This window comes from Amblyomma americanum, chromosome 2, assembly GCF_052857255.1.
Source record: "Amblyomma americanum isolate KBUSLIRL-KWMA chromosome 2, ASM5285725v1, whole genome shotgun sequence".
In the NCBI taxonomy this organism is placed as follows: domain Eukaryota; kingdom Metazoa; phylum Arthropoda; class Arachnida; order Ixodida; family Ixodidae; genus Amblyomma; species Amblyomma americanum.
The window spans coordinates 72,210,234-72,223,322 of NC_135498.1; the positions used below are offsets into that span (position 1 = coordinate 72,210,234).

The 13,089-nt window shown below is 43.5% G+C and overlaps 2 protein-coding genes across 2 annotated transcripts; both read left to right on the forward strand.

The window, feature by feature from the left end:
- LOC144121408 (uncharacterized) lies at positions 1-1,407 on the forward strand. The gene is made up of 3 exons (XM_077654602.1): positions 1-73; positions 487-751; positions 1,321-1,407. Coding segments are annotated over exons 1-3 (270 nt in total). The 5' UTR covers positions 1-70; the 3' UTR covers positions 1,323-1,407.
- Positions 1,408-10,790: 9,383 nt separating this feature from the next.
- On the forward strand, positions 10,791-12,250 carry LOC144121410 (uncharacterized). The gene is made up of 3 exons (XM_077654603.1): positions 10,791-10,816; positions 11,428-11,689; positions 12,195-12,250. Coding segments are annotated over exons 1-3 (267 nt in total). The 5' UTR covers positions 10,791-10,813; the 3' UTR covers positions 12,197-12,250.
- Positions 12,251-13,089: the final 839 nt, after the last annotated feature.

Below are 13,089 nucleotides of genomic sequence, written 5' to 3' on the forward strand. Positions count from 1 at the left end.
TATAAAAGAGCCCCTAATTCAGAGAGAAACACACCAGCTGCTTCTACAACAGCCTCACATTCGTACAGCCATGGTGAGTTCACGAAACAACTTGCGCCGACGATAGTGTGCTTGTTCATCTTAAGTTCGGCAGCATACGTGCCAATTTGAATATTGTGCACTTCAAATCAATAATTTCTACCAGTCATTTGGAAATACTTGAAATTGCCTGGAAGGTGTACTGGTATTCTTGTTGTAATTTAGCCTTGTCATAACGCATTTAATGTATTCTTTTGCAGGGTTTCTTCAGCGCTCTGAATTCCCCTTTTCTACGGTCAGGAATTAAAGAAAGAAAGCGCATAAAACGACAAAGTTCACATTTGTAAAAGCTAATCACAAATTTATTTATCGAATTCGAGAAGTAAAACCTTTCATTACCGTGCATAGCAGGTTCCTCGTTCGCTTCTCGAACTGTCAACTATGTGAAAATCACTTTTCAATCTTCAGATCCGTGCCTGCGTTATCCTCGCCCTGGCCTCCTGCGCCTTCGCTGGCTACGCGGGTTACCCCTACGGCTACTCCCTCGCAGCTCCAGCCTATGCCGCCTACCACGCTCCCCTTGCCTCCTTGTCTACTGTGCACCATGCGCCAGCTTACGGCTTTGGACACGGCTACGGTCTTCCCCACTACGGCTTCGGCTTAGGCAGCTACGGGCTCAGCTACGGATACGGACTTGGTGGCCTCGGTTACTCCACTTTCCTCCGCAAGAAATGTATGCATCTCCCCCCTCTTTATTTTGCTTATAGTTGGTGAAATATGCCACTGAAAGCCTGATTCGCTGCTGCCCAAATTGAAGCGTGTTTTCATAACCGAGTAATAATTAAGCGTTGAGATAAAATGCAGGTAAGCGTAAAAAGAAAGCTTTCATAAACACTTTATTTTGCATTTTACGACGCATTTTATATACATAGGCGGAAAAGAGGTTAAACGACTAGACGAAAAATAAAAGAAAAGGTTCCAAAACAAGGAATTAGATGCAAACACCTAGCCCGGTTCACTGCAAGGAAATTTCACACATTTCATGGTACGATTAGCTTTCGTGTTGGCTAACTTTTGTCCCAATGCTGTATTTCAGGCGGATAGGTTATGAAGAAGTTTTATCAAACAGGATGCGACGTGGAGCCAAATAATCAGGCTAATCACGGTTTATAGGTGGTGTGGTTAAAACTGATACGGCGTTGTGTTCGGAAGCATGACACAATCCGTTGGTGCTTCGGCGTTTGTTTACACTTACCTTGTTGACTTGGTGCCTTATACCCGATACTGCTCTTTTTTTTTCAGGAACTGAAAACACTGGGAGCTTCCGAGAGCGAGGACTATTGACCAACCTCCAATAAAGCGCCTGATATTCAATCCCGAAAACAACGGCTTTTCTTTGTCATCATAGATCCGTCTGTGCATAATTATTTCTTTATTTTTTGGGCTGCCCAAAACAAATCTCTCTCATCATGTCCTTCTGAGCATGGCAATGTTTTTTTTTTTTTCATTTATGCCCACTCTGATTCACGAAAACATGTCCTCGTAGATGAACGCAACAAGTGTTGTTACAGAAAATGATACATGAACCACGAGCTGATGGCTCATATGAAGATTGTTTATTTTGAGGCGACAGGATCTTGTGACGAAGTACGACATCATGTAGGAGTTTTTTACTGTGTGGCGTCTATTTCGTGACTATATTTCTCTTGATTTTCGAGGATAACATGCATGAGAAAAAAATAACTAGGAACCTCCGCCAAACGGCGCGTTGATTACTGCTGGATATTGTCGCGTGCTTTGGAGGAGGTCCAAATAATGGCGAGATTTTTCTTTTCTATACTAACTGGCTCGCTGAAAATAAAGGTTTGGTTAAATAGAGTATTACGCTCCAAAGCGACTCAGGCTCCGATGGGCGCCGTAGTGAAGGGCTCTGGAAATTTCGACCACCTGGTGTTCTTTAACGGGCACTAACATCGCACATTAATTACACGGGCCTCTAGTATTTTACGTCCATCGAAATGCTGCCGCCACGGACGGGATCGAACCACCGTCTGTCGGGTCAGTAGCCGGGCGCCATAACAACTAAGCCACCATGGCAGCTCGCAGAAAAATAATGTATTGTTTACACCATACACGCAGTTTCTTGTGGCTGCTAGTCGTACAATGTATGATAATTTTTAACTATTCCGTTCATCGAGTTCAGCACTTTGCCGGGACATCACATGCTGCCTGCATCTTTGAAGCGTGCATGTTGTGAGCGGTTACCTTGAGCGCCGGTTGCTGTGGTGCTTGTTTTGAAGGGACCCATTTTCAGAGAATTCGCACTTAAAAGGAAGTGTTTGGTTGTCTTATTTTGCCAAAATGCTACCACTGAGTTTGTTAGGCACAAAGCATTCTTAAAAATACTGCAGAGCACCTTCGTTTTCAATGGCGCTGACCGGCAGGACCGTAAACAATTTCCTGTGTCCAGTTCTCATCAATGGGGATCAATACAGGGTCGATATCGTATGTGCCCCTGATTGCCAAAATGTCTTGCTGGTATATGAGCGCGACAGGAGTAGCTCACAAATAGAACGGAGTAGCGGAGCACAAGGATTGAAGAGCTAATGAAAATAATATTTCGTTTTCTTTAATGCTGCAGTTTAAACACCGTGGAATACACCTTTTTTTTGGTTGCTCATTCTGCAGATCGAAGGCTAATGCTAAATGATGAACATAGCAGCAGTTATTTATTTTGATTTTGAATATGTTTAAAATAGTCTATATGCATGTTTCATTTTCAGTTTTACATTACTAAAAATTGTATACACGTTCTACTTGTAGCACATTTTACACGTCTATCTGTGCTGTGTTTAAGCATTTATATTTTTATGTTCCTTTATGTCTTCTGATTTCAATATTTGTATGACTTGCCTTGCCTAGTAATACGCCGGGCCCTGGGCCTCGTCAATCTGACAAAAGCAGCTTTTATCTAAGGTGTCCCACCAGAATTTTTCTTTCTGGAAATAAATGAATTAAATTGATATTTATTGTATGTTCAAACGTTTTTCCCAGAATTTTCATTGTTAGCGTGTAGTCTTTAACGACTTAGGAACTGCATCATTATAGTTTATGGTTTATGGGGGTTTAACATCCTAAAGCGACTCAGGCTATGAGGGACGCCGTAGTGAAGGCCTCCGGAAATTTCGACCACCTGGGGTTCTTTAACGTCCAATGACATCGCACAGTACATGGGCCTCTATAATTTCACCTCCATCGAAATTCGACCGCCGCGGCCGGGATCGAGCCCGCGTCTTTCGGGCCAGCAGCCGAACACCGTAACCCCTCAGCCACCGCGGCGGCTCACTGCATCATTAATTACAATGGAGTAGAGGTGTGTTTTCTGTAGGAAAGACGAATGCTTTATACACAATTTTCAAATTGAATTCAGTGCCTTTCGAAGGTGATGATCAGTAAACATGCCTTGAAACGTTACTTGTCACCTGTTGTGAATGTTCCTTTCATTTTAAATCTCTCATTCATGTGAATGCTGACGCGAGAAAACGCAACTCTAAAATCGTAGTTTCACGCAAAAACGAAAATCTTACACGAACACTTCGCTTCATTCTACTTCCTAAAATTGAAGTCAGACGTTTGTGACAGCTCTCTGCTTACATCGACTCTAAGCCTGAGACCGACCGTTTTTATTTTATTTCGCACACTTGCCAATAAATCATAGTTTGGGTTTACTGCATAGTAATCTAAACATACGTCTGCGGGGTACCATGGTATAAGAAATGGAAGAGGCTACTTGATCGTGAAACCAACGGAGGGGAGCTTGTCGACAGGTAAGAGAATTACGAGGACGCCAGAAGGGGGCGTTTTTGTGAACCTTGCTGTACCAGTTAACGTTACCTTCCTTGTAGTAAGTGACAGATCTGTTCAGAGAGCGCCTCCAGAAAATATTTACGTTGCGCGGTAAATTATGGTTCGCTGACAGCAAAAATTCTAGCAAGTTCTTTCGGCACTAATAGTTTTTCTCTGCTTATTAGCCGATTGGTTTTTCTTCTCAGCAGCTCATCCTCCCAAAGAAAATTGCGAGCAAACTACCTTCACTGAAGAAATTGCCCATATCTTCTTTAGGCTTTAATGTGCCAGCAACCTTCAGATATCATGGTCTCGCTGCGCTTCTATAAGAAGAACCTTCGATTTCCATTGCTTGAAGTAGTGCACGAGGGGCACCGATCTTGCCAGCGTTTTCGAGCCGGTAAAAGTTTGTATGCGGGTTTGCATTAAACGGCTGCATTCTCATCACTCTTTGACCGCACCTTTGTTTCCACCCGTCTGTCCGTCCACTTCCGCGAAAGGTAACGAAAATAAAATACACCGGCGAAAAGTGCAGGTTTAAGCGGGCATAAATCAGACACCTCTTGGATAATGCGCTGACGCCTCCAACCACCGGTTATCTCTGCATGGTTACTGGTATTATTTCTAGCTATTATGTTCTAAACCAATGGTAACTGCGCGGACGTTTTACATACCACCACCTGTCATAATTCCTAGCAAAAGAAAAGTCGACGCAGAACAGGGGACAAAGAGAAAAAAAATTAAGGTAGAACGTGACATCTTCTGTGAATCCCACGAGAACTAGCCATCACTCGGAAGTGGCCTCAGCACCGAGAATTGTTTCCTCGGCCAGGGTGTCCGGTATGTAAACACGACGACATTGAGGCCGACATTCATCACTTACTGTGGGACTGCCCAGCTCTCAAGCCTACAAGGATCCGGCACCTGATGGTAGCAGGTCTTTCACCAAGCAACCCTGCTTCATACATTGCCTGGACGCAGGGACCGCACCATCGTTCTCTACTGGACTGCATCAAATCAGCTAACCTTTTTTCATTCATTTATACTCTTCTACAATGCCTCATTCATCACACCTTCACCCATCATTGATGCCCTGGAGCAATACCTAAATTTCTCTTTAAAAAAATACCATGAGAAAAAAGGGAGGAACACAAAGCAGTGGTCTTAGAAGCTCGCGCCCTGACATGACGGAGGACGGGAGAGTCAGAACTGTACCACGACTGCGATGCTCATGCCGGTTTTGTGGACGGTGTTTTTACCTGAAACTGGGACTTTTGCTTACTCGTCCTGCGACCGTCTTTCGCCGACATCTTTGACGCCAGTGACTTCTAGCCCTCTGACGCACCTGAACATTTAGTTAAAACACGTAAGACAGCTGGCCAGGCCGACCAGGCACTGGGAGCACATGGACGTTCGAATTCATTTCGACTGCACTTACTTCGTGCTCGGCTACCAAGGATTTACTATTGTACACTGAAACGGAAAGAATAATTGGCTTTTTGTCCTTCGGAAATGTGCATTGTTTTTCTTTGTTAGACATTTTCTATAGCGTTCGATTACGCGATTGTGCCCTGCCTCACGTGGGCTCTTCTCCGCGCTCGCACTTGTTCTTCTTCTTCTTCTTCACCTTAGTAATCATGGCACATACCCACGCAGGGGGATTGCCCAAGGTAAAGTAGGGAATGCCAAAGTGGAATTTGCGCGGGGAAAACTTCAGAAGACTGAATCCAGATAACAATTGGAAAATTCAAATGAATTAAAGAAATATGAATTACCAGGAATAGAATCGAGCACTTTTGGACATGCGACAAAAATTTGTGTTTGCACTGTCAACTTCGTCCTCTTCGTGTGCGATATTCTTTTGTATCTTTGGTTTCTCATGTCCAGCTTTCTCGAGCAAAAATTTGAAAATTGGAAAATTGTTTGACACTGTTATGGAAATATTGAAGGTAATGGTTCGTTATTCTGATATGCAGTAAACTGTTTCTTTCAGAGCGTTTCTTTCAGATTCTATAGACTGCCATAGAAAACCAATGGGGAACGCTTTTGACGATAGCAAAAACGCGAATAGAAACAAATACAGGACTGCCGTCGGGAAATCCGCGGATATGCTAAATGTTATGTGAAATCTTACATTGCATGAAAAATTTGCGTTCATAAACGATTTCTGTTTCAAAAAAAAAAGCTGCCACTGTCTGGAAGACGTTGAATTAACGAGCGTTAGCTGTTTGGTTTACTAGACGAAGAAAGCGAAGAAGAACGTGCCCGTTGTCCAGTTACACCCCCTCAAGACACGTCCCAAACAGAACTTGCTTCGTTTGGGGGGTCAAGGTGTGCCTAGAATTCGACTTCCGGCGCGATATTGTAGCGCTTCAATTAGAAAATGCGTGTATACAAAGCTTACCTATTTTTAATTGTGGTTTTATTTCGATACCACAACTTTTAGGATTTATTTGTCTAAAAAATTCGGTACACAACTGTTTCCGGATGGCTACCCCTTGTTGTTCGAGTATATATAGCGGAACGAAAGTAAACACTTATACAAGTACCGTAACGGGACAGTTTTCCTCCCGTTGTAGGAAATTTTGGGGGGGAGGGGAGAGAGGGATCGGAGGGCACAACCAATTTTAATGACCGCCATCTTAGATTCGAGGAACCGAAACTACGCCGCCGTTTTGTCCCCTGACGTCATTCTCACATAGTTCCACCCCTATCCCCCATACTGCACCGAGACATCGTCATCGGCACACGGCAGATGATTGTTTCTACAATGCTTTTGTAGACTGCGCTACAAGTCCCCATGCGAGATATACTGTTTTCTAGTTGCTGCCACAGATGGCGCTGTGATCTCAGGGTGGTAGCAGACCCCACGAAATCTCGTAACGTGATGAGTAAGAGCTGACGCTCTTAAAATTGTTTTGTCCAGAACTTCTGGGTATGTGTGGCGTGCTCGGTGTGCATGTGTTCATGTTTGCGTGCATGCGTAAAAACATATAAGGAACAGAATAAAAAGAGCTTAGTTTTGTGGGCTCCTATTCAAGGAGCCCATGGGCTTTTGCCGCCTCTCTAGCCCGGTTCATCAGCCAAAGGTGGTCTTGCGGGTGTGAGCTGGACAGCACCTCATCCCAGTCGTCAGTTGTTGGGTGATTGATATTCGTAAGATTTGTATTTCACTCATGTCATATAATATCATATCACATCATATCATATCATAGCTGAGCTTTGCCGCTTTAGCGTATAGCTGAGCTTTTCCAGGTTGATATAAGCATTTGATCGCACTTTTTTTTTAGGATGAACCCCTGCTGGCTGTTTACATTTTTCTCCGGTTCGGCGTAAACTTCCTTGTTAATCTGAAAGTTAACAGTAATTCTCTATAGATTAATAACGGCGCACAATAATTATGTTCTCCCAAATGTTGGGGGACCTGGGGTAATAGCACGGCCTCTGGCATGAAGGCCTTCGTTTCCAACAGCCGCAGAGTTTCCTGGAGTTCACATCGGTATGGACCCAAAGTATTTTTGTTCTGTGACCATCTGACCGACCTCGCCATTAACGTGTTGCACCGCCGCGGAGAATAAAACAAAACAAAAACAAATGCTCGCACCAGGACTCCAAGAACAGGAGAGAACTCTAACCTTTCATGACGTACAGGTTTCGCCACCGATGTTGCGACGTTAGTGCTTTCCAATGATCGAACTAAAAGAGGGCATAAAGGCTCATTTACTGAGAAAGGGCGGTGGTTACTCGTACGCTTGGCCACAAAACACGCCACAACGCGTAAGCATTCAAACCACAATAATATAAAACAGGCCGCTACTGATGCACTTGCAGTTTCGCAGTGCTTTAGAATGTCTCGCGACCAAGCACAGGACAGAAAATACCTGGCATTTGGTTGGGGCGCTCGATGATTGCTCTCATCGCTGTCCATATAAACGCGACAGAAATAGATGTATCCCAGTAGACTGCATGCATTTTCAGCCTGCACATTGTCCAGACATCTAGTTCCCATGTTAACGAGGAGTAAAGATACTAAAAATGTTCGCTGCCCAGAAAAATTCCTCAAAACTTGCGTCAACCATTATAACTCGAGTCATAGTACCGAGGCACGGCTGCAGTTGTGACACGTGCAAACCGAACCATGCAGTAAAAAAAAAAGCCAAGGTTTCAGTTTTAGGGAGCATGAGACATAACGTTTCTCCACATGGCAACTGAAGCACGCTGTTGAAAACGTTCTACTTTTATGAAGTGCATGTGTTCCTGTATTTCAGAAAAAGTTTATCTATAGCTTTTCTCATCTCTGAACACACATGACGAAGCCAACACTCACCGAAACCAAGGAGCATAGGGGATGTCGTTTTTTTGTGGTTTTTCTTTATTGGGAAATTAATAAATGCAGGAGAAAAACAAGCACATGCCGCTAGTGGGATCCGTAACCACAACTTCCGAATTTCCCGTCCGATGCTCTGCCAACTCGTTGGGGCTCTCGAGGTTTGTCCTCCTGGCTGTCCATATAAACGCGACTGGGTTCGGATCCCACCTACAGCGCGTGGTTTCTCCTTCTGTTTTTTTAAATTTTCCACTTAGAAAAAGCAAGTAAAAAACGACATCCCATATGCTTCTTGGTTTGGGTAATTGTTGGCTTCCGTCATGTTTGCCATAGCAAGCACCTCTTGCGATTCCCTTTTCTACTGATTATCACTGAACAACGAGAAAAGAGCCCCAACCGTATTTCGATGGAAGCTAACTACAAAAACATTCTTGTACTGGCATGTCAGTGCACGAGAAAGAACCCCAGGTGCTCTATCAGGAACCTTCCGGAGCCTTCCACTAATGCGTCGCTCACATCCCATGGGTCGCTTCGGAATATTAAACCTCATAACTGCTAATTCTGCATTTATTCAAAGAGTTGCTGCCCATTTTTCGACTGAGCTATTATGCATTCTCGCAGAGTTGGTCTCAGTTGTTGGTTTGTATCAACTATGTCAAATTTTTGCTGCTTTCTTCAAAATCTTATGCACTTCAAATCAAAGCTTGGTCGCAATCGCAATAATTTTCTATCATTTCTGGTTTCATTTGGTTCATGGGGGTTCAACGTTCCAAAGCGACTCAGGCTATTAAAGACGCCGCACGTAGTGAAGGGTTCCGGAAATTTCGACCACCTGGTGTTCTTTAACGTGCACTGACATCCCACAGTATACGGGACTCAAGCATCTCGCCTTCGTTGAAATTCGACCGCCACGGCAGGGATAATTTCTATTAAATATTGTATTAATTAACATCAATTTATTGGTACATTTAAATATGAACATGGAACATGCTTTGCACCGATTTAGCGAAGAATGTTTTCATATGCTGTATCTTACCTGAGGTTCGTATTAATATTCACCCAGTGATGTTACTATTATTTGTTTCTGAAGTGTGCATCTTGATAAAAAGATTATCGAAATTATTGTGTGAATACTTTACGGCAGGGATTCATAGAGCGAATGCGCAAATGTAATATTGATAACCAAACTAAAAGCAGCACACGTAAATAGAGAGACCTTAGATCTGTGAATAAGATCACCGGATCTTAAATACTTTATTGCAGCGAAACACTTAATAAATTTGGCGAAGTCGCCCTTGAGGTGCCCAACCTTCCTCTAAAATAAGTGTACTGTATTTTTGTAGTAAAATCTCTAGTGTCTATAAGTCTAATGCGCTGTAACGATAATGACACTCCAACATGGCCAAGCTTCCATCTCATGGGTAGCCTTGCGTTCTGAAACACTTTATTCTACCATTCTAAATTTAGGCTGTATAAACGTCTAAACTCATAGATACATAATAAATATTATTAATTACGGCACTCATAGATCGAGATTAGCTGATTAAATTGTCGCCACTGAGTTTAATATTAAACACCGTGATTGCGAGTTGTTCACAGCTATATTTCAAACATTTACGCAATAAATCACCAGCTCTTCTGGCGATATCCCTGTTAGGTTGATTGTAGATAAACAACAAGTTTCACAAGAACGTTATTGACATGTTCGTGGACCCGGCTTTGCCGCCACAGGTTTAGTCAATGACGAATATTTGTTAACGACGCTAATTGCATATGACTGTTCTTTGGTTGCCGTTTCCGGAATACTGCTTTTGGAGAGAAAGGGTTTTGTTCATATTTTCGATGGGTAAGGATGACTACCGTGCTAACGCTTATTGTAGTTCCATAAAATGAAGAAATTTTGCACACTTGGAAGATTTTATTCTGTAGCGTCGAATTCAGCGCCTTTCTATACCTCTTTATGGTGCCGGTTCTCTCTTGTACTTGTGTGTTAACTTGGTTATCAAACTATGATCCTTAATATGGAAACCTGACTCGACCGAGTGGTTTGGCCTAATGTGCACCACCGTGGGACCTGAACGAGAACCGCCAGTTCGTCAGTTATTTTTTACATTTCTGCACACAGGCCTCGCAAAACCTCGCTCGAATTTCGGGCACCACAAGACGGCACGATAGCACTGTTGCAGGCAGACAACATTCAGGTAGGGGAGAGTGCGTGGCTACGTGACTTGCATGAGGGGGAAGGATCGAAGCAAGGCTTCCTAAGTTAATGCTCGCCACCTGCCAAAACGCATTCGCGTGGTCAATCCGTTTTAATTTGACGGCAGTCTATATTTAACGTTCCGGTTGAATGCAAAAGCCATGGAGACCATGCAGTCACGGTTAATGCCCTACAAAGTCATGACCAAGGACGTCTGAAGATGGTCTTATGCCGGGGAAAAATGAACACTACGTAAAAAAGCACCCGTTTGGTCATTTGCAATGCTAAAACACTGTAGCTCCGCAAACAGTGTGCGAGAATATGCAGAAAAACCCACGTGGTCGTACTCCTATATAAAGAGGTCTGGACATCGCAGAAAATATCTGCCTGGTTCTCTTCGAGAGCTACTCCACGCAAGAACAATGGTGATCCACTTTTTTACACTCGCATTTCTGAAAATCTTCGTTCTTTTACAATTACTGGTTCTCAGGACCACAGCATTTGAGAGACTGATTCCTAAACGTCCTTAAATGTTGCCTGTGCCGAATTTCTCATCGAATGCGCGCAGTTTATAGGTGTTTCTGCGGCGCCCAACCCTTTTTATTTATCTTTGCTTTACCAAGATAGTGTAAACAATGTTCTAAAGGATAGGGTTCTCAAAATGCACGACACTCTCTACCCCTGCGTGTCATTATATCGTCTTCATTGTTCATTCCGTCGTATTCCTACTTTACAATTAACATGCACCTTATGGAAGGTTAAAATTTATTTTAGACCGCATAGCCTTCATATATTCGACATTAGTGGAAATGGCCGCATCTTTCACTTCACCTCAACAACTGCAGAAAAAATGTGGCACAGTCTCTAGCACGGAAAATATTCGCACCTTCATTAAGCCAGCCTAGCGCTTCACACAGACCTCTCGTGATGGTCGTAATTAAGCATATAGGCATGTGACGTGTTTGAAAGAAAGACTGAACACAACTATGAAGCTGACGTGCCAGAATATGCCTGCCTCCGTTTTTGTTTTTCACAGTTCCGCACCTGCCTTGTCCTGGCCCTGGCCACTTGTGCCTTCGCTGGCTACGTCGGCTACCCCTACGGTTATGGCCTGGCTGCCCCGACTTACGCCGCCGCCTACCATGCCCCACTGGCCTCTGTCTCCACCGTGCACCACACTCCTGCCTTCGGTTACGGCTATGGATACCCTAGCTACGGCTTCGGCCTTGGCAGCTACGGGCTGAGCTATGGATACGGACTGGGCGGTCTGGGCTACAGCACGTTCCTCCGCAAAAAATGTGAGTGGCTTGTCTTTATATGTTTTTGTAATCGTTCTGGTGCTTTTGTCACCAGATATTTAAATAAACAATAGCAATGTTTGGATGCCAATCAAACACAATAGAAAAAAAGGTGTACCGAATCGTAATTTGAAAGGTAGCGTGAAAATGCATGGTTCTGTTCGCTCACTGTTACAATTTTATAATAAATACGAGCTCGTTTTATACTTTACTCCTGGTCACCAAGCTCTGAAGTCATAAACCAGACGACAAAATATTCTTAAGTGACTGGTAGCTTAACCCTTTTGAGACATCATAAACAACTACTCGTTGCCAATATCCGCGTTGCAGCAAGCAACGCACGACACTATGCAGCAATATTTATGTCTTTGCTACTAAGTAAAATACTACTTTAATCATAATGCAAGCTGTGTTTCAATGTAAACCCATTTCGATAGCAATTGGCAGTCTGCAAGCTTAATACTTAATACATTTGTTATATTATTTTGCTTGTTTCTTTTTACAGAGGGAAGGCAGTGAAGAAAAGGGCTTGGCCATGAAATGAATAAAGTATGAAAGCAGAAATTACGCTTCAGTTGCTTTCTCTTTTGCTCAGTATTGCCTTTTATTGATCCCAACTGACGTCGATATGAGCGGAAAGCCGTGCATAACAGTTAAGTTTTATTTAGGCTCTTGTGAAATCGTCGTCACAGAACTCTTGTGGGGCTCACTCGTCTACTCATCATCGGCATTAAAACTGTTCCCGCATGTAAACACGTACCTAGGCGTTGTACCAGGAAAGTCAAAGGGCCATATGTTCATCAGAGGCAGATGCTGTAACGAAACGATTCCTTTTCTTTTCAATTGCATTTTTTTGCTTCTGTGATCTTTGTGACTAACGCAAGCACTGCTACGTCACGTGTCCGCTGCTTGGAGTTGGCTGATGTTGATTGATAGCGGTTGTCTACCGCCAAATAAATTAATCATAAAGAGCGAAAATAAAAGGCACAAATCGAACGGCACCAGGATGGCATCTTTATATAGCATGTCAGCGCAGGTATGAAGAATCGTTTTACGTCTTTTGCGATATCGGGACTATGACAACACAGTTAGTCACTCGCCATCTCGCAGATAGCTCCCAATGCCGGGCCATGTTCCAGCTACCACAGCCCTAGACCACAGTTCGCTGAAATTGCCCCCGCATGACTTCAACAGCATCTCTTGCCGAATGGATCTTCGATTTTCTTTCAACCTACTGCGACTGCAATGCGTCGGAGCATTAAAACGGAGTGTAAGGAGAAATGACTCGCGTTGATTGACAACTGTTGCAGAGTCGATCACTATTTTACTCTATACAACGATTGGTCAACCTTCAGGTGTTTCTAATGCGCCTGGCCTCTTCTAATAACAGGTTGCGAGCC